General features: G+C 49.5%; 1 protein-coding gene across 8 annotated transcripts; it reads left to right on the top strand.

Annotated features, from left to right (window-relative positions):
• The first annotated feature begins 477 nt into the window (after positions 1-477).
• LOC122393779 (importin subunit alpha-7-like) lies at positions 478-13,591 on the top strand. Of its 8 annotated transcripts, none has more exons than XM_043390152.1 (9): positions 478-567; positions 5,824-6,028; positions 6,336-6,527; positions 6,807-7,027; positions 7,484-7,750; positions 8,082-8,286; positions 9,553-9,696; positions 11,158-11,314; positions 11,759-13,591. In XM_043390152.1, the coding sequence occupies exons 2-9, from the start codon at positions 5,840-5,842 to the stop codon at positions 11,941-11,943; spliced, it is 1,560 nt and encodes a 519-aa protein (XP_043246087.1). In that variant the 5' UTR covers positions 478-567; positions 5,824-5,839; the 3' UTR covers positions 11,944-13,591. The 8 variants fall into 8 exon arrangements, with proteins under 8 accessions (XP_043246087.1, XP_043246086.1, XP_043246082.1 ...); XM_043390151.1 differs by lacking the exon at positions 478-567 and adding an exon at positions 577-692; XM_043390147.1 differs by lacking the exon at positions 478-567 and adding an exon at positions 620-764.
• The last annotated feature ends 8,348 nt before the right edge of the window (positions 13,592-21,939 follow it).

Here is a 21,939-nt window from a genome sequence, read left to right as displayed (position 1 = left end):
ATCTCTGGAATACCTATTTATCACACATTTCAATCCATCATCTGATGAAAACAAAAAATAAAATAACCAACGCTCACTAACTCCTCATCTCAATCTCTAAATATCTCAATCTCATCACATTTTCCACCAATCTTCTGAGTGTGTCAATGTCAAAAAAGTAATCTCTTGACTCTTCGCAATTGTGAGCTGTCTTTACCTGTCGAAAACAAAAATAAATAACAAACGCACACCTGTTGGCAGCCAGCCAGCCCAAACAATTACCGGGGTTACATGAGCAAGTAAATGCGTATCAGGAACGGATTTTCCTATTCGCTCACCATTGTAGTCCGTTTGTAATGCGTATTAACTCTGCTCATGTAACCCCGAGCAATAACAAAGACCGAAGATACCAATGCGTAAATACAATTTGATTTAGTAGCCTTGCGATAATTCAGTTTGTATAAAGCGCGCAAGCACTGTCTCATAATTGTCCCTACCAGCCGCTAGACGCACTCGCTGCGGCAGGAATGTTTCTCAAGTCACGTGATAAACCCGAGGGATTTATATTGAAAGTCAGCATACCCAGCGGTAGGTCACGTGTTTTTTGCCCATCTTCTCTACAGAAGTCCCACCGTGATTCTTGTGGGGATAATCAGTGACACATACATTTTTACAAGCTAATTTGCTGTTTTCTTCTCTTGGGCCATAGGAAGGTGAATGTGAATTTTGATTGCTTTTCTTGGACGGTTGGACACTGTGACACTGTGTCAGGCTTCTGACTTGAGGTATAACAGAATTTGGATTACGGTGGAAAAATATTCTTTGATGGTTTCTGAGACTTAACTGAAGTGGAATTAAAATGGAAAGTTTGATTTTTTATAAGGCTCATTAATTAGGGGACAGTTTCATAGCACCCAAGCTTATCCTAGGCAGAGCTTGTTGCACGTTCTTAGACCTCTATCATCTGATTAACCCTCTAGTGCCCCCGGTATCATATCTGTAAGTCAATTTGCAGAAAATTCGCCTGCTAATCATAGAGGTGAAAATTGTTGAAAACCCTGTTGTATCAGAAGTGGTACGTCCTGGCAACCACCTGGTGGCAAAATTTTTAAGTAATGATTTCTCAGTTTCCCACCAGGTGATTTTGAAGAGGGTCAGTTTGTCCTTTGCCGAAAATCAATTTGAGATGCAAGTGTAAATTTAGGCATTTAGAAAACAAAAAAATTAGTTATTTGGAAAGAAACTTGGTATACTGTGAGACAAATGTTCAACATCATATATCATAGTATGTTGCAAAACATCGCAACTTTTTCAGGGTCAAAGATATGGACCCCCATTTTTGGGGATGCTATATATGATACAGTGGGCATAGCACTCCAATATTTTCTATGAAATTTTCGCCGCTGCAACATACGGTGTGCCAATACCATAGTTTTCTCAGGTGATAAGCATTGCAATGGCCTGTGAGTCATTGCAAATGACGATGGTACAAGATGCATAAATTTGTGAAGTTCGCACCTCTTGCGCCAGATAACTCTATTTCGCTCCAGACTTAAAATGTCATAACGATATTGGTACGCTTATGCCGCCTCTCATCCTTGTCAATCTTCCAACATCTAGCTTTCTATGAGTGGCCTTACATGCCTCATACATCTCGACTTTTCTAACGCTCATAGGAATCTGGTTTTCCAACTGTTTGACGATGACAATAGTGAACTTTTTGATCTGCAGGACACTAGCAGACCATATCTTCTTAACCACGTTAGGAATGACATGCTATCGATGACAAGCTTGTTGATTTCAAGGAACGATTATCCGTGCGAGCATTTATACTCGTGAAACCAAAAATTGAGACTTGATGTTAGGGACAGGAGGATTTCGCGGTCTCTTGCACAATTTCGATATTCCAACAGGGGTTGTGGACGGGCTTATTTATGTCTTGTGGGTCTATGTGTTATCTGGGCATGGCTGAAGACTTGCATTAGCAGCCAGCCAGCATTTTTCATTCATATTGGAGAACGACTCACCATTTGTTTGCGATTCAAATCTCCTCCGTTCATCCCAGTATTAAGAGGTTGAATGTGGAGTGGAAAACTATATCGTCATCTTCAGAGGAAGCTGGCTAAACGGGCTCGCCATGAAGACAGACTCCGGACCGAAGGGCGTGGTTCCTTTGATTTCCTATCTAAGAAGTAGGCAACCATGCACTGCTGCCAGGTTCCAGCAGGTGCCTGACACCTGGCAAGCATTTTCACTGCCAGGTATGTCATTTGTTGTCATATATTGACATATACCGCCAACTGTGGTAGCTGAGTGCCACTGAACAAAAAGGATTTACATATAGGTACTAAAACATGGATACTACTTTTGTACTGACCATAAGAACCAGAGCCCTGATCGGCGGCCGGCTAGTACTCTTGCCCGCGCTCACATACGTGCACGTTACCCCGGCAACGGGCTATTGACCAATGAGAAGCGAGAAAAGTGTTACGTCACTGCGATTTTTCATATACCTGTGCCCCCCGGACGTGACGTAGTGTGCTCGCGCGCGTGCAGGGTCTCTGCGATCGAAAAAGAGCGCTAGCAGCGCGCCACTCGACGCCGCAATTGTCAAAAGTAGCGTGTTAGTATGCTTTATTATGAATGATGTGTGTAAAAGTGAGTTTTTATGTTGTTTATTTGGAGGAAATGGTTGGAATAAATTAAGTTATTTTTATTTCTGTTGGTTGGAGTTTTTATTAAAAAGATTTCGGTCTGTACCATTGACATTTACTGAAAATACCTTCGCTTGAATAAATTGCAGATATTTGGCAACTGAAGTGTTAGGTAAGCCTAAATCATATGTAAAAAGGTAAGAGACACCCTGATTATCATTTGAGAAACGAAAATATATGAATTTTCTTTATAAGACTCGCTCAATATCCTACTCCGCGGTTTATGCCCCGAGGGTGTCCGAGGGTTCCCGTTAGTTTGTCTTTGGCGCTCGGCTCGCGCGCGAGCCGACGTCACCGCCTGTGACGTCGGCTCGCGAAATACGTCATACCCTGCACACAAAATAGCCGGCTGCCGAACAGCGCTCAGTATAACGCCTTATGGGGCGACTAACGGAGCGAGCGAGAGGTTGAGCCTTGCACGTGCGAAATTTCGAGGGGGTACCTCCAACTGACTTGTGCACGGCACCCTACTCACCGATCTCTAGCGATGTGCCAAATTTGAGCACAATCGGCCCAGCCGTTCTCGAGATCTGGAAGCGGCACCCTGCACGTGCGCACGTGCAAAATGGGTCCCAACTGACTTGTGCACGGCACCCTACTAACCGGCCCCTAACCGCGTACCAAATTTGAGCGCAATCGGTCCAGCCGTTCTCGAGATCTGGAATCGACCCCTGCACGTGCGCACGTGCAGCAGCACCCCAACTCTGGCACATGGATATGCAGTGCCTAGTGGGTGCCTACCTACATGCCAACTTTCATCGCAATCGGCCAAGTAGTTACCGAGATATTGCAACAATTACAAAACTGACACCTCTTCGTTTTGCACGTGGCACGTGCATAAGGGGTCACCCACATGCATAGGGAATAGTCCAATACTTGGTAGAAGGAATGAAGCTACCCTACAAAAATTACCGCGTGTAAATCGGTCAAGTGGTTGCTGAGATATAAGCCTCGCAAAAGCGTCCGCACGGCCGGCCGGCCGCTCATACTCAGAAATTTCCGTTATTCTACGTAAGACTCCGCTCGCTTCGCTCGCTCCGTAATAAAAGTTTAAGTGCGGCATTGCGTAATGCGTATGCTCACCTCCATATGAGGTCAATGAATATTGTGCAAGTTCCTGCCGATCGGTGCACAGTTACCTGTACCTTTGTTGTCTGACACGTACAACGGTTATTGCACTGGTCAGTGCGCGGCTGTTATACTGACGCCGATGACATCAGGACCGCACGACCAGTCAAAATACTAACTGACGATTCACAGGCTGAGAGTTTCAGTCACCCGAGATTGTCCGGCTATCATGAAGATAAACCAACATCGTCTTTGGCATTGATCCCGGTCCGTCGGCACGCTGTCCAGCACTTTGTATCAGAACTGCTTCACTTCAACCACTTACCGCGAGCCAACTGTAATGTCTTCATTTCTATATCAAGTATGCATAACGCATCTACGTTTGAGAAGCACGGCTCACATGTCTAAATTATGAAAAAAATTGCACAGGTGCAACGCGCTGTATCGTGGAAATTGAAGGAATAGAAGGCACTCGTAAATAGATGCCTATGATTAGCGTTGTTCCCTGAGCACCGACGGAAAGGACATTTTGATACCAGAAGGATGCCAATGAAATATTAAGAAATGTTCTGATCAAAAGTGCACAGTAAAGGACGTCTTGTTGGCATTTTACACATTTTAACTGCCACTTTTATCACTGAAATTCTTAATAACATATATTTTCTCATCTATGTCTTCACTTCCTTCTGTGTGGTCTGATACCACTAAAAATTACCAAGTGGAATGCCCAATGTATCATATTTGATGCAAAATTTATTTCCGAAATTTGAACTGCGAAAAAATTTTTGACTCCAGATTTCGAACAAGGGACCCAAAATGAATCATACGTCACAAGGGGCTAATTTTAGGAACCGTGGAACTATGTGTGGGCATTAGAGGGTTAAGCCATGCAGGTCTAGTACCTTCCTGGGTGCTTTTTATGCCAGATAAAGTTTAATGGTGCGATCAAAGGCGCCCATAGTTTGTTCCACTTTGTTACAGTGAACTGGCTGCAGTTGATCAACTACAGACAGTCCTACAGATCATCTGGATATTCATATAGGTGTTTTCTGCAGCAATTTAAACCTGAGGGGGGGGTGGAGGGGGGGGGGCTTTTGCCTGTGCCACCTGGAGTCCTAGACTATCAACTGGAACAGAGGTCAAGCCAAGGTATCTATGAGATGCACAGTGCTTTGTTTTAAAGATCTCTTCATTAACACTGCATGCCACTTTCCCAGAGCAGTAAAGGGGCCATGTTGTAATGCATATAATAACCCTTTTTCCAGCAGGGCATAAACTTTTGCAAATGCAGACCCCTTAGCAAGGCATGAATTAGTCATGGTTGTGAATCCCAGCTGTGAAGACTTGCATACTTTATTGATACAAGTATACCTACCTAATTACTGCAGGGGTGTTAACAAAGCTAGGTTAAATTATACACTGAGACTGAGTAAGACCATAAACATGAGTTAGGTACATGAAGCTATTTAATTTTCCTCATAATTTAATGCTTCATAGGCAAGACTTTCTTTGGATGACAACTGGGGATCCACAAAATCAAACCCAAGGTCTGCATGAGCAGATATCTCTTGATGTCTGTTGTTAGCTGCTTTGACCACTTGTAAGCATCCTGCATCCCTGGGAAAGTGTCACATTCCAGGCTAAGAATAAGCATCTGGCAGAATCAGATAGCAGTTGCGAGGGTCTGCCCAATAAGCTCTGCCTAGCATGGTCTCTGGACTCCAGCTGCTGAAGTCCAGCACTGTCAGCTGTTCATTTAAACATTTAAACTTAATTAGAAAGCCATATGCTTGACTGTGTTAATTGGTTTGCAGTAAAAGGTCCTGAATTTTGTAATTTCGTGTTTGAGGTGCGATGCTGCTTTCTTAGTTCAAATCCCTACATCATAAAATAATATTCCATCTAGTTATGAAAAGTTAAAGTGTGTTGGAAAACTGATATTATTGAGATTTAATATTCATGATTGTCAACAGCCAATAGCCTCTACTGTTTGTCCCTGTGACTTGTGCTGAACAGAGAGCAGAGACTATTCCACTGACTCGTAACTGGATGTTGTATGCAGCCAGCATCCAGTGACAATGTCGTCGCACCGGCACCGCTACAAGAACGAGGGTCTCGACTCTGCCGAGCTGCGGCGCCGCAGAGAGGAGGAGGGAGTCCAGCTCAGGAAACAGAAACGTGACCGACAGCTCAACAAGAGGCGCAACGTGCCGCCGCTGCAGCCGGCCGCGCCGGACGAGCCCGCGCCGGCCGTTGCCCACGCCCAGGTCAGTCAGGGCCAGGCCGGGCCCGCCGGCCGCCGCCAAAGATACCTACACATGTGTCTATTGGAGGCTCGCCGGCCACCGTCGTAGATGCAACTGTCGGTGTCTGTCAGGGCCCACCGGCTGCCGTTGCTAATACGCCTGTTGGCGTTGACTGTGTGTTTAGCGCATGGCTGTGTGTGTTGCGGTGGATGTTTTGCGTGTTTCCGCCAAGATCACCGGTTTTTCGGCGCGGCAGCCGGTACCGGGTGCCGGTGTCTGTGCATCCCACTGCTTCTGTCGGTTGCTAACCTGTCTCCTCCCTCTGCAGGAGTCTCAGTGCGTGACGCCAGAGCTGGTAGCCGCGCTGTACAGCCCGGACCCGGAGCGACTGGTGGAGGCCGCCCACCGCTGCCGGAAGCTGCTCAGCCGCGAGCCGAACCCGCCGATTGACGAGGTGATCCGGGCGGGCGTGGTGCCGCGCTTCGTGCAGCTGCTGCAGGCCGACCACCAGCGACTCCAGGTGAGCCGCCGATATACAGCTGAGCTGGCTCGGACGTGCAGCGCTCTCGTCTGACTTGTACCTGCATGATGCATCACGTTGTGCTATTTGGTTAACAGTCCTGTGCTCCTCGGATTTCGGTAATACAAGTGTTAGTAGGTGTTTCTGCACTTATCGGAGTGACCTGTGATCTCCTGGTGACTTGTGACCTTCCCAGTGACCTGTGAGCTTACCATTGACTGGCGACCTCCCCAGCGACCTGTGACCTCCCCTCTGACCTGTGACTATTTCCTCCCGCAGTTCGAGGCGGCCTGGGCGCTGACGAACGTGGCCTCGGGCTCGTCGGCTCAGACGCGCTGTGTGGTGGACGCCGGCGCCGTGCCGGTGCTCATCAGCCTGCTGCAGTCGCCGCACGATGAGGTGCGCGACCAGGCCGTCTGGGCGCTCGGAAACGTGGCCGGAGACTCGCCCGAGTGCCGCGACCACCTGCTCGACCAGGGCCTGCTGGGGCCGCTCACAGAGTGAGTGACAGGGACTGGGGCGCTGGCAGGGAGTGATGGCACTGGGGTCGCTCACAGATTGAGGCACAGGAACTAGGGCCGCTCACAAAGTGAGTGACGGGGGCTGGGGCCGCTCACAGGGAGCTACATAAGCTGGGGCCGCTCACCGAGTGAGTTTCGGGGACCTGGGCCGCTCACAGTGTGAGTGACGTGGTGGGACCTCTTACAGAGTGAATGATGGGACTAGAATCGCTCATAGAGTGAGTTAAGGCCTACGGGGACTGTGGCCAATCACGGAATGAGCGACTGTGTCGGGGTCGGGACTGGGGCCCTCACATGGTCTTGGGCCACACTGACAGTTGGTGTTACTGAAGGTACCCTTTCTATCCTTTTTGACAGTCGATGTGACGGGTCGAATCCTCTCTGACAGTCGATGTGACCGATAGGATCCTCTCTGACATTTCGCCTTACCGACAGGATTCTCTCCGGTCCCACTCTGCGCCTGTCGCTGAAGAGGAACGCCGTCTGGACGCTGAGTAACCTGTGCCGTGGCAAGAGCCCGCCGCCCGACTTCTCCAAGGTGTCTCCGTGCCTGCCGCTGCTGGCGCGTCTGCTGACCGACCCGGACGGAGAGGTACTGGCCGACGCGTGCTGGGCGCTGGGATACCTCTCGGACGGACCCAACTACAAGATCCAGGCGGTGCTGGATGCCGGCGTGTGCCCCCGACTGGCCGAGCTGCTTCTGTGAGTTACGGGACTGTGGGGAACTGTGGGCTAGGACTTATTATTTGTCAGCGTGATTTTAACGACAGGCTCAGCCTCTCAGTGCCCAGTTGTGGATGTAATTACGAGTGCTCGGGAAATTCAGATGCTTTCACCGTATGTATCATAGTCCAACAAAAAATTAATGGCAGGTCGACGTGTTAATTTGACATCCGCCTTGCGTCTCCCATAAAGAGCGTCCACGCTGTTGCAACACATGATCACAATGTTCCAATGTCCCCGCTCCGTCACAGACGGTATATGAATTCCCAATCCGTTATGCTGTATCATGATCGTCCCCCCTCGGTTACAGGCACGGCGAGCAGCGTGTGGTGAGCGCCGCGCTCCGGGCCGTCGGTAACATCGCCACCGGAGACGACATGCAGACTCAGGTGATCCTGGGCTGCCAGGCACTGCCCTGCCTGCGCCATCTCCTCACCAGTCAGAAGGAGAGCATCAAGAAGGAGTCGTGCTGGACCATCAGCAACATCACGGCCGGAAACCAGGCTCAGATACAGGTGAGCAGCGGCAAACCGGGCTCAGGATAAAGGCAAGCAGCGGGAAACCAAACTCAGATACAGGTGAGCGGCGGGAAACCAGGCTCAGATACAGGTGAGTTGCGTGAGACAAACCTCCGATATATCTTCACAGCGGGGAACCAGGGCCAGATACAGGACGTGAAAGGAACCCAGGCTCAGATATAGGTGAAAAAAACCAGGCTCAGATACAGGTGAGCTGGAAACAGGATCAGATATAGGTGAACACTGAACAGCGGGAACCATGATCAGATACAACGAGAACCATGCTCAGATGCAGGTGAGCAGCGTCGTAGCTGGAAACCAGACTCGGGCAGTGTCCCAAAATTGTGTTTGGGCTTAGGTGTCAGAGGGAAGTTCCTTTCCAAAAATGGGGATAAGAGTGGAAAATTGCCAGTCAGATAAGGCCCAAAGAGAGTGAAAAGGGATCAACAGCATAAATTTATTACAAGTGTGGTAAAATGTAAGATGTAAAAAGACCATCCAAGCAAAAGTTTTTGTTGGTAAAATTGGGAGTGGAAAATTGTTCTGAAAAATTAAAGATGAGAGTGAAAAAAGATTTTTATTTGGATGTAGTTTCCCACCCAAATCACCACATTTTGGGACACTGGACTCGGGTACTGCGGAAAACCAGGTACAGATACAGGTGAGCATCGCCCCGGTGTGTAATTGGTCGGGCTGCGATAAAAAGATTAAGTCGTAGATAGGTAATTCGGTACTCACGTGGGTTACTACTCCCTATAATTATAGTTCGTTTTTCTTAAGTTCGACCCTCACTGTAAACATCTTTTTGGAAACAGCACGAGAATTGCTAGCTGAATTACTGAGAAAACTGGTTAGCGCACTTTGTACTGGAGATATGAATTAATATTTTCAAAATAAGTTTCTAACACCAATGATATACTGTTACGCTAAACGCCGTTGCGATTTATCAATTAAATTACTTATACTTTCTGACAATTCTTCGATCCTTGTGGGGCTGCAAATACCGAGCTGCGAGTCTGGGAAAAAGAAGCCAGGTAGAAATAATTTTGATACAATTGATCGTATGCGAAATTATTGTGCGCCAACGAGTTTTCTCAGTAATTCAGCTAGCAATTCTCGTGCTGTTTCCAAAAAGATGTTTACAGTGAGGGTCGAACTTAAGAAAAACGAACTATAATAATGAGTCGCTACGAAGCCACACTGCTATGCTTTAACGGTGTACCACCACTGTCCGTCACGCCGCTCTGTGCCTATGTCCGACAGGCGGTGATTGACGCCGACATCATCCCGGCACTGGTGGAGGTCATTTGGACAGCCGAGTTCCGCACCCGCAAGGAGGCCGTCTGGGCCATCACCAACGCCACCACGGCTGGAACGCCCGAGCAGACGCGCTACCTCGTCGAACAGGTACAGACGAGGGGAGGGGACTGGCGGAGAGCAGTTGTTAGGGTGTATCACTGTATACCAGCGCCGTTCTCAGATAGAGTGGTCTTCCTGACTGTCCCGGGCACCTACTGTGTACTGACAGTATGTTGTGTGTTATATTGCTATTGCACAGAGTAAGCTGATCCAGTCCTCAGTACGGTGTGATTACGGAGCGAGCGAAGCGAGCGTAGTCTTTCCTTAGATTAACGGAAATTTCTGAGTATGAGCGGCCGGCCGGCCGTGGTCACGCTTTTGCGAGGCTTATATCTCAGCAACCACTTGACCGATTTACATGCGGTAATTTTTGTAGGATAGCTTCATTCCTTCTACCAAGTATTGGACTATTCCCGATGCATGTGGGTGACCCCTTATGCACGTGCCACGTGCAAAACGAAGAGGTGTCCGTTTTGTAATTGTTGCAATATCTCGGTAACTACTTGGCCGATTGCGCTGAAAGTTGGCATGTAGGTAGGCACCCACTAGGCACTGCATATCCATGTGCCAGAGTTGGGGCGCTGCTGCACGTGCGCACGTGCAGGGGTCGATTCCAGATCTCGAGAACGGCTGGACCGATGGCGCTCAAATTTGGCACATGGTTAGGGACCGGTTAGTAGGGTGCCGTGCAAAAGTCAGTTGGGCCCCATTTTGCACGTGCGCACGTGCAGGGTGCCGCTTCCAGATCTCGAGAACGGCTGGGCCGATTGTGCTCAAATTTGGCACATCGCTAGAGACCGGTTAGTAGGGTGCCGTGCACAAGTCAGTTGGAGGTACCCCCTCGAAATTTCGCACGTGCAAGGCTCACCCTCTCGCTCGCTCCGTTAGTCGCCCCAAAAGGCGCTATACTGGTTTTATCTTGGCCCTGTTCATGAACCCCGGCGGTCGCTGCGGCCGCTGCGGTCGCTGCGGTCAGCCGGGTTGTTACGTCACGAAAAGGGGCGGGGCTCGTGTAGTATGACGAATGTGTGGCGTCACCTTGCTGCGGCCGCTGCAATCTCTGCGGCCGCAATCCGGGAAAATCCAGCGACCCAGCGACCGCCGAGCCGCAAGAAAACTAATTGCACTGAACTTGGCGCACTGAAGTCAAATAGGCGCAAGCCGTGTTGTCATTGAGACGATTTTGTAAACAAATTATCTAGCGGTGTGCGTCAGTTGTAAACAATTGTCGGAAATTATTTCGGCAGCAGACGCTATTCATGGAACGCTGCTGCGGCCTAGTGAGTGATGACGTTTCAAAAATGGGCGGGGCTTAGAACCTGCGGCCGGCCGCAGCGACCGCAGACTTCATGAACAGGGCCCTTGTGTATCTTCGTCTCCACCCCATGTGTGTCTTATCTGTGTGACCTGACCTTGTCCGTCTGTCCGTCTCTCCGTGTGACCTGTCCTCACCCGTGGTCTGCCCAGTGGCCACGTGACGAGCTGACCCCGCCTACCCTCCGTCCCCAGCGCTGCATCCCGGCTCTGTGCGAGATGCTGGGAGTGCTGGACCCCAAGATCACCCAGGTGGCGCTGAACGGTCTGGAGAACATCCTGCGGGTCGGAGAACTGGACGCCAGGGAGTCGGGCCAGAACCAGTACGCCCTGCTGGTCGAGGAGTGCTGCGGTGAGTCATGCTGGTGGTATGAGTGTCTGTTTCTCTGCTGATGGTGGGGAATGCAGCGGGTGCTGAATGGGGACTGTGTATTGGATGCCGCCCGTGGAAGGGTGCAGTGTTGCCGCTTATCGTGATATTTTGGAAAGGCGATCGCTGTAAGGCAATTCCATATGAATGATGAGCCACAGCCTCTATGATAGCATCAAGCATTGGTGATTCATGTTTTTTTTTTTATAGAATATTTAGTTGTGATGCTACTGCTCCCACTGTTTCCCCTTCATCTTAAACGGGGTCTGATTTTGTGACATGTGACGTAGAAAAGCTTCATTCATCTTATCGCCTGTCGGCGTTGAGTGCTAACATGATATGGGTGTATCATCCCCTGTCTCCTGTAAGGCAGTCTGGTGTACTGTGCTCGTATCTGACCATCGTCTGTCCTGCCCATTCCCCTAGGACTGGATAAGATTGAGGCGCTCCAGACCAGCACCAACCAGGAGGTCTACCAGAAGGCCTACGACCTGATCGACACCTACTTCAGCGCTGACGGCGACGCCAGCGGCGCGGCCGAGCCGGAGCGGGCCACTGACGGCGAGTACCGAATGGCAGCTGCCCCCGCGGACAGGCCCATTCAGTTCTGAGGGGCGCGGGCCTAGCTCTGAGAGTCGGCGGCCGGGTTCAGCGCGAGGACCGCGGCGGGTAGGCCCAGTTAGTTCGGAGGGATGGTAGCCGGGCTCCTGAGGGTTGCCGGGCCTAGTGCCGAGGACGGCTAGGCCGCTGGGGCAGTTTGGAGCCCAGTGAGACTGCCTTTGGCGCAGCTCCGTCTGTCAAATTGGCCACCAGCGGCGGTAGGTTGAGCGGCCAACAAGCAGTTCGTACTCACTGGAACGGACGTCTCAAGAGCGGCGTGCGCTGGCAAATCCCCATTTGGTGCTACGAATCAGACAGGTAACTCCGTGATCGGATCAGGCTGGTGACTCGAACTATTCAAACGATATAGGCGGAATCTGCGGGTGCCCGATCAACTATCACTACCCATGGCAAGTAACCCACCTACGAAACTATTTACTCAGTTCTAACTCCCCTAAAACGCTGCAGCGAGGTATTCGGGTGAACGCTAGTGACATCTAGCCGGGATGTAACGGACCGGCAGTCTGGTTGAGGCATCCACTTGCCCCGACCAACGCGACTGTCGCTTTAACCGGGCGCGACGGCCGGTTGTTGGTCTGCGCGGCATCCCTCGCTGCGAATGTGGTGTGTGTCTGAGCGTTTGAGTGGCTGACTAGGATACCTCGAGGTGGCAAGAGCCGACGTCACTGCGGCGACCTCGCAAGATGCACGACTATGAGGCAACCACGCCCGACGGAGAATGCTTGCCGAGCTTCGGTGTCCCGCTGCCGTGCGCGATTCTTCTAGTTATTCATGACTCGGACAGACGGGTGACGTGACCGAGTCGGAAGAGCTGCCCGGTGGAGTGAGGGGAAGCCTCAGGGGATGCCAAACTGTGACGTCATCTGTCTGTGTGTGACGTCAGACGTGACAGAGCCGCCCACTGACTGTAACTGACTGTGATACGGTGCTAAGGCCGCCGACAGGCGCCACGACACACACACACACACACACACACATACATCCACGCTTACAACAGAGACGGACGATGTGACGTGTGGCCACCGGCGCTCCCGACTAGCCACGGGTAAAGACCCAGTGATGCTGGCTGTATAATACCCATCTATGTACTGTGTGACCTGGGGTACATAGGCTTTATGTGCGTGGTATCTTTTACTTATGTATAACGTTTTATTTACACCTAAGTATCGATTTATTTTGATGTAGAGGTTGCGACGAGCTGCTGCATCTCGCTTATTATTTTCTTTCAGCCGATAGCTGTGTGCAAATTTGTCTATAAGAGCGTGTGTAGTGCGTGTGGTGTCGTCCCGCCGCGGTATTGTGTGAGCTGCGCCCCTGTCTGTACCGTATGTGACGTGTGTCGGGCAGAACTGCCGTGAGAGCGACCTGGCGCCGTCAGGGACCTTCAGCTCTCCCCCGGCTGCAGTGCAATGAATGGGACTATGGCTGGGGAGATCGCAAGGTGCTTCTACACCCCCTAACCAGAGGATGGACGTCTCGCCGGGTTTTATTAATGCCAAGCTATGTAAACACACCGCTAGTTTCGCTGTGATTCGGGTCCCGATTGATATGTGGTACACTAGGGTAATGTTAATTGAAGCGGTCGCGAAGGATAACCGGCCGTCAGCTAATACATCGCCGTTCTCACGGTATCTCTGAGGGTGCTTTGTTTGGAATTGTGACCCTCTTTTATCGGGCTCTGTGTCGCGTGCTGTTGCCATAGAGTGAGAATATCGGGCGCAGGGGCAAAGTGGATGGCTGCCCTGAGGACCCTTCAGCCTTTATTGTCTGAGGTCGTGCATATTGTCATTGCTCGCTGCCTATAGATAGAACAAGGGCGTTGAACCTTCACGACTACTTAACAACTACACTGTGAACCTTGGTGTACTCTCAGGGTTTCTCAGGTGACCTTGCTTTGCCTGATGTCTCACTGGCTCCGTATGGATGAAACTTAAAGTCACTGGGCGATATAAGAATCCAGAGGAAAATAATGACATCGGCTGACTGACTGACGAACCCTGACAGGGACAAAGAACAAATAGCGGTGATCAGAGGGATACCCCACGGAGTCTGACAGGCATCTGTTAATAGCTCTGTCTCGAAAGGAAATCACAGAGTGATCCCCCTGGAGGGGCCAATCGTCACGGCGAGTGGGGTCTACGTTCGGGGAGTATTAGAGCGATTGGAGGGTCTCATGATTCCAAGGGAGATCCAGGCCTGGGGACTGCGGAAGGGGTTCACCGTGACTTCACTTCCTAGATTGACGGCCTGGAGGGGGAGCGTATTTACAAATTGCAACCGAGCTCCGCCGTGGGGTAAGGTGGGCAGGGGTTTTCGCACTACGTCTGCGGTTGAACTACCATCTGTGGTAGAAACTTCAGGATGATGGCGCGTTTCATACGAAATCTGGCGCAATGTTTGTTTGCTTCTGAACTTGTACTGTTATTGCTGTGAATTCTTGAAGTTGAAGTGGGAGTGTTTCAAGAACAATTTGTGGATTATTTGAGTTTCTTTATATAAACATAGAATATAGGACGAAACATTGTGTGGAAACTGCAAATACTGATATGATCAATTACTTAGTTTGGGAATTGATACACATTTTGTAGAGGTTTGTAACAAACCTCAAGCCTGTCATGATCTGAAGCTGTTGTAACAAATCAAAATTGCTTTAATATTACATAGTACCTTGTTGAAAAGACTGGAGCATGGTTCAAGATGATGTGTAAAAATTCAAGATTTGTGCGAAAGCTTATGACTGAAAAGCGAAAACAGTTCTATATGATGGCTCAATCAAACGTGGAAACGGACGACAAAAGTAGAGTTTCAACATTCCAGCATGTGAGAATAACTTCAGAAATTCATAGCTCTTGTAGTATTGCATTCTTCTTATGTACAGTTATAGGTTTGGATAGGGTATTTCAAAATCAATGTGTCAGTTGAGATATAGATGGATTGCGGACAAAATTTAGAATCATTGCATGGTAGATAGGTACTTGTTCGGTAAAAAAGTATGTGATGAATGCCATGAGAAGGTTCTTTATGGTCTTTTTTATGGTTTTTTATGCTTTTTCTATATATGGTCATTGTTGTACCTACAAAAATGCAAGCTTACTAGCACCTAGTTTCTGAATCAAATTGAAAGTATTTGCTATGTATGTAAATGTGTACCTGCAAACTATGTCAATAAATTTGTGTGATGTTGACCAGAGAGCTTTATCATCCTGGACATTTATGTTGCTTCTTACATTAGGCGTTAAGCATAGTAATTACGGATGAACTTTGTGCCAATATCTTCAATACACAATGTATGTAGCATGTCTACAACCCTCACTGATCCTGCTATAGCTATAGGCATTTGGCACCAGCAAGACCAAGGGCATGAACTTCACAGTTGCACAACCTTTTGTCATGTACCTCCAGTCCACCAGTCACTTTTTTACTTAAGGTGCACATAGCAGTGCACAAAACAATGCGCAGAGGGCCTACACAAAAACAACATGATTAGTGTGCACTATGCACAGCATTGTACCCTGATTATTTGAATATTTTGATCACTCCAGTCAACAGCCAGGAGACAATTATTGAATATCACATTTAGCATACATCACTTGTCAAACAAGAGCATAATAACACACATTTTGACAAGCAATCATGGTAGTATTCCAATAAGTTTGACAGTCACCTCCCTGGGCATCATTTTTCCAGGAAGGTACCTCTGCAGGTGTTGTGGTAGGCTAGGCTGAATTGGGTTAAGTTAGGCGAAGTAAGGTGGTTAGGACCAAGGCGTTAGGACCAGGTCAGACCATATGGCCTGGTCAGGTTGATTTTAATCTTTCATTCTAATTTGACATATATACCTATTACCTATGTTTTTGCTCCAGCCTGAATTTCATTAGGTTAAGAGTTAATTTTGTTTTGTTTTTTTATCTGTCTTGTTTTGTGTTTTTGTCCCTTATGTTTTGCCCCATAGGCAAGGGTGGAGCTTTTCCATGGAAGGTGGTGGAGCAAAAGCCGTCAAACCTGCGATGCCCAGTTGTTCAGTAAAGTTAGATAATGTGCAACACTGAATCAATTTTTTTAATTACAGAACTAACATTATGAATTACACAGACATTTCAAAGCTCCTCAATGCGAGCAAGATTGGTTTGCTGAGCAATGAAGTTCTACAAATCAGCAAAAGTTGGAGGGGTAGAACGCTAATTTTTTTCTCTGACAGCTTCATAACATGTTACGAAGGCACCAAAACTACTTCAGTACAGGGTGTAACGAAATTGTCCGGACATCCATTTTTTCGCCATATCTGTTTGCACAATTTCCTAATCCTTTCTGAGGTTAGAAGTGGGAATATTAGATGAATACGTGCCTCTGCTATCGGTTTTCAGCTCAGCAGTGACCTGACCTTGTCACGTGACTATTGCTCTGAGTAGGAGTCGATTCACAGACGGGTTCACATGGTAGTTTTCGTCTAAGGCAGTTGCGAGAAAGGGATACAATCTCTCCTTTCGTGGTAAAATTGCATGGCGGCATCCACGGCGTCCTGAGCCAGAAGCTGGTCTGCCAGCAGCTGGACATCAGCAGCAGCCAATTGCACATCTGCCTGAGGCGTAATAAGCTGGGACTTCGGTGGCAGACTCATCCCGGTCGCGACCACAAAAGCCGCCCTTTTTCAAGTGGTGAGGAGAGTCATCAAGATAGCGGCAAGGAAACGGCACCAATCAATCCGCAAATTGACTCGAATTCTTACCAAGTAAGATAATAAGAGGTCCCATATCATGGTTCACCGCTACCCGCCCTTTAACTTGGTTCTAGTGCCCTTCAATCTGGAAAAGACAGCGAAACTGACACTGACGGGAAAACAGCCAGTTCACCACATTTCGCCTCACTTCAGGTCGCGTCCACTGGTCGAAGAAAGATAACGGTGAGGTGGTCTGGTTGGATGGGTAGCCGTTTGAGCTGTATTATAGAACCGTCAAATCGGCCATGTATGGGCGGCCAGCCGCTCGAACTTGCTGGCCTTCGCCGCCGTCAAACATCCGGATAATATCCAGATCTGAAGCATGTTCAGCTGCTTAGCAATGCTCCAATAGGACATAGTGTTACAGAATACCGCCATCAACGTCAAGTATTACCGGAGCAACATACTGGCCAATGAATGATTGGAGGCGCTCAACCAGACGGCATAGGAGGGCACGGTTTTTGAACGCGCACTGATGCCTGATTCAAGCCACGCTATCTTCATGCGGGGCGGCGCACTACTTAAAAGTCCCTAAAAGAACGGGAAGTGATGCTGATAGAACCTTCAATCATTCTGGGCTAACGGTTATGACTTGGAAAAAGTCGCGATCCCAATTCAATCGAAAACCTGTGGGCTCTTGTTCAGCAGGAGGTGCATGAAGGGCCACCCGCCATAAGCACCGCTCAACCGCAGGCACAGGTTTAGACGGCGTTGGTCCACATCAAAACCAGTGTGCTGGAGAATCCATTGGCTCATGGCTGAAATGCTCCAGAACATTCGCCACTGTGTTTGTGGCTACGTGCTCAGTTAAAAGAAAAAGTACCAGATTGTTTTGCTTTTTAATTACAGCGGGAAGAAAGGTGTCCGGATAATTTCGTTACACCCCCTGTAATGTTCAAATGGTTGCTAAATTCGAAATCAGCTCCAAAAACTAGCCTAGAAACATGTAAAACTCGAAAAAGTGAACCGAGGTCATCAAAGGTCATTGAGCTGATCTGACCTTCAGGTGACCTTGACACCCATGGGACCAGCATCATATCACATGTTTCAACGCTTGAAACCACGTGAAGACAGCAACCGCGCGGCTAATGCGAGCCGACATACGCCGAATCGCGATTCGGGCCAAACATGGTCTCGAGAAATAGGTCACAGGTCAAAGGTCATTTGGGTCAGGGTCATGAAATTTTCAGGGTATGTGTAAAATTGATAAAATCGGGGGTATTGAAAGTTTCGTCGCGATCGGACGGTTTTTACGCGAGTTACTCACGAAAAACCGATGGAGGGAAAAGCGCACCCAAAAAGGCAGAAATACGCACATGCGATATCCTATACTGCGAAAAAAGGTGCATCATTTTTGAACGTCACCGACAAATTGTAATTACCCCAAGCTCAGGCAGATGTATGGTAGAAAATACCCCAAGTTAAATACACTACGGCGGAAATAAAATACCCTACGGCGGAGCTCGGTTGCAATTTGTAAATACGCGGAGGGGGATCACCATCGCCAACCCAGCACCTTCCGCTATGACGCATTGGCGGGTCGATCCGGTAGCTGTAGTTGTCGCAATGTCCGTCAGAGGCGCTGCTGTGCCGAGCGAGTACCAATCACTGTCGCTATGACTGATAAAAATAATCCAACGTTATTCGTTATGTGTCGGATGTAGGCTTTGACATGGTAATTTATCGAGCAGAGAACTGGATAAAAGTTTGATATTCTCCAATTTTCCCCATTGACTGACAGGAAAATGCTGAGGTCACGGTACCGACCTGGCCTGACCTCTCGCTGGCCAGGAAAGGGGTAGGGGTAACGATTTCTCAAACAAGGGGTACGAGTTCGCAAACCCTTTACGATTTCTCGAATCTCACAATTCCTCGTAACGGGTTTGCGATAGAGAGCTGAAGGCTAGCATGCCTGACTTTTGCTAGACCTTGTAGACCTTGTAACAGCGATACCTAAGATAATTTCTTAGTAAGGTCAGCCGTCAGGTCACTGCTCCGTGACGTTGTAAGTGAACCTCTGCACGGTGCAAAAAAAAAAAAAAACCAAAGTCGCTGCGCCCTCAGTGCCAAGAAACATTTCGCAAGGGCAGGCAAGTTTCAGGGAGTAGCAGGGGATAGTGGGGCAAAGCGGCCGCCCGAGGCAAAGCGGCCACCCATCGTTTTAGCCCTTTGCAGCTGGCGTCAGCTCCGATGTATGGTTGCCAATTATACTTCTTTTCGCGGTTCACAGTCGTTCGATTGAGCTACACCGGGGTTTCCGGACCGGTGTAGCTCATTTTTTTCTGTGATACACGGAAAAGCATTTCTTGCTAGGTTACTAACTGTTTTTACGATTTTTAAGTTTTGCTGTGCCTATTCCATAACCGTTTGGAATTTTCGGCCATATTTCGGTCATTGGAACGAGACCGCATAACCGCGGCCTCGTTCATGCATTGTGTGGTTATCGTATAAGATGTCCTTTACCAAGCCTAATGCTTTTTGCCCCACTAACCCGCCCCCCATTGGGGGTTCTGGATTTCCACGCCCTGCTGGGGGGGGGGGGGGTTGAACAGTGAACACCCTCCTTTTAACTCGGCTCCTAGGCCACATAGCGATACGCGGAAGACGGCGTTCGAAAGAGCGCCAAAAATGATGAAGAAATCACGTCGTTCCCTTTTTTGGTCAGGTCAAAGGTCAGGTCACGTCCAGAGGTCATTGCAGGCAAAATTTCGCCGGTTTTCAGGTCGAATGTCGACAATTTCCAAGAAGTCCACGCATAACTCGGAAACCAATAGAGCTACAGCGCCGCGGAGAAGCGCATTCGATAGCCCTATTAATGCCCTTTCTGATTAATTTTCTCAGATTTAATCATTTAACCCTCGCCGGCCGGGGGGGGGGGGCGGGGCGGGTGCCGTCCCCCACATAGGTTTTTTTCGCGATAGTTCCAAACACGCTGGCGATAGAGAGCTGAAACTTGGCATACCTGACCTTTGATTCAAGCCGGATCTTTTGACATCAACCGCATTTTCGGGTCAGGTCAGGTCACTGACCTATGACGTCATTCTGCACGGTCTTCAGATGTTGCAACTTCGCAACGCCCTCACTGCCAGAGGAGCTTTCACAGGGAAATGAAACTTGCAGGATCTAGTATCCATTACGAGTCTCACAACTTATATCTCGGATTTTTCCTTAAGGTCAGATGAGGTCAGGTCATTTTCGTGACTTCACCATTATAAGTCAATGGGGAAAAATGAAAACTGCTATTCTGGCGCCAGGAACGATCTGCAACTATCTCAAGCACACAGAATCATGATTTGATGCACTCCTTGCAAGGTTAGATGCATCACTTTTGCAATGTTGACCTTGCGTGACGTCATTTATGACGTCATCAAGGTCATATTAGTTTTTCGTCAATAACTCCCGATCAAATTGAGCTAGCGAGTCGGGAAAGCCACCAATCGACTCAGGAAGACCTGCCGAATCGAATGATATGCGACATGACCTCTTTCGACCAACTTCGTGACCTGGGGGCGCTGACCTGACCGTGACCTGGGGTCAACACCCTAAGTTGACCTGACCCAAACAAAAAGTATATCATTTGACGCGCCTGAGCGAGGCGAACACGATGATACCAAAATCGCGGTTCTGCGGCCGTTTTTTTGCAAAGTTATTCACCAAAAACTGAACCGTACCTTGGGGCACTTGACCTGACCTCAGAGGTCACCGGTTGTAAAATCGGGTACCAACCTCTGCATCTCGTAACGGCGCACACGCTCGTTTTTTCCGCGACGCGCTAGCTCCACGTCAGGGGCGAAACGGCGAGGGGGAGGAGGGGGGGTCGTACCCGCCCTCCTTGGCCGGCGCGTATGTAGAAAACCAATAGGTCCGGCGAGGGTTAAGGTCATATGAGGTGAGGTCATTTTCGTGACCTCACCATTATAAGTCAATGGGGAAAAATGAAAACTGCTATTCTGGCGCCGGGAACGATCTCCAACTATCTATAGCACACAGAATCAAGTTTTGATGCACTCCTTGCAAGGTTACATGCGCCACTTTTGCATTGTTGACCTTGCGTGACGTCATTTATGACGCCATTAGGGTCATATTAGTTTTTCGTCAATAACTCCCGATCAAATTGAGCTAGCGAGTCGGGAAAGCCACCAATGGACTCAGGAAGACCTGCCAAATAGAATGATATGCGACATGACCTCCTTTAACCAGCTTCGTGACCTGGGGCCGCTGACCTGACGGTGACCTGAGGTCAACACCCTAAGTTGACCACACCCAAACAAAAAGTACCTATATCATTCGGTGCGCCTAGCGAGGCGAACGCGATGCTGCCAAAATCGCGGCTCTGCGGCATTTTTTGCGAAGTTCTTCACCAAGAACGGAACCGTACCTTGGGGCACTTGACCTGACCTCAGAGGTCACCGGTTGACCTAGGACCTTAAAATTGGGTATCAATATCTGCGTCTCGTAACGGCGCTCACGCTCGTTTTTTTTCCGCGAGGCGCTAGCTCCACCAGGGGCGAAACGGCGAGGGGGTCCTACCCACCCCCCCCCCCTCGGCCGGCGCGTATGCAGAAAACCAATAGGTCCGGCGACCGTTAAAATTGGGTATCATCAGCCTCCTCTCGTCACGGGCAGCACGCTCGTTTTTTTTTCTGCGAAGCTCTAGCTCGATCAGGGGTCGAACGGCAGGGGTTCCAGCCGACCCCCCCCCCCTACACATTAGACGCTGGAAAACACCGCACACAGACGAGGGTTAAGGTCTCAGGTCGACTGGTGACCTATTAGGTCACATCAAGTGGCCCGAGTGGATTTTCTAATATCTACTGTGACATTTTGAATGCATTCCTACTGAAGTTCCGGGGCCACAAACGGAAAGGACGGACGGAACAGTCACGGTGGAGCTTACGCTAGGGCAGGGACGGAGGAGTTCCCGTAAGCTCCCTAAGCAGCCGCGTCATGCGGCCGTTCTGTTGCTATGCCCGGTGGTATGACTACTGCTGACCACCGGCTGGAGTCGGGTTCGCCGGCGTCGCCGCGGCATCCGTCACAGATCACACCCGGATTATGACAGCGGCGGCGGCGGCGGCGGCGGCGGCGGGGACGCTGGCCACATTTTGGCCGCCGTCCGCCTTCTTTCAGCGCGGCGACGCACGAGAGGAGGGATCCGCCGACGGTCGACGCATAGAAATGCGTGCATTAGCCGGCGGCGGCGACGCGCCGGGCGGAGCAGGGCGACATCTCGTGGCCGGCGCCGAAGGGTTGCGGCGCGCTGACGTCA

This window comes from Amphibalanus amphitrite, unplaced genomic scaffold, assembly GCF_019059575.1.
Source record: "Amphibalanus amphitrite isolate SeventyFive unplaced genomic scaffold, NRLGWU_Aamphi_draft 000553F_arrow, whole genome shotgun sequence".
NCBI lineage: Eukaryota > Metazoa > Arthropoda > Thecostraca > Balanomorpha > Balanidae > Amphibalanus > Amphibalanus amphitrite.
This window is presented reverse-complemented; position numbering and strand designations above follow the sequence as displayed.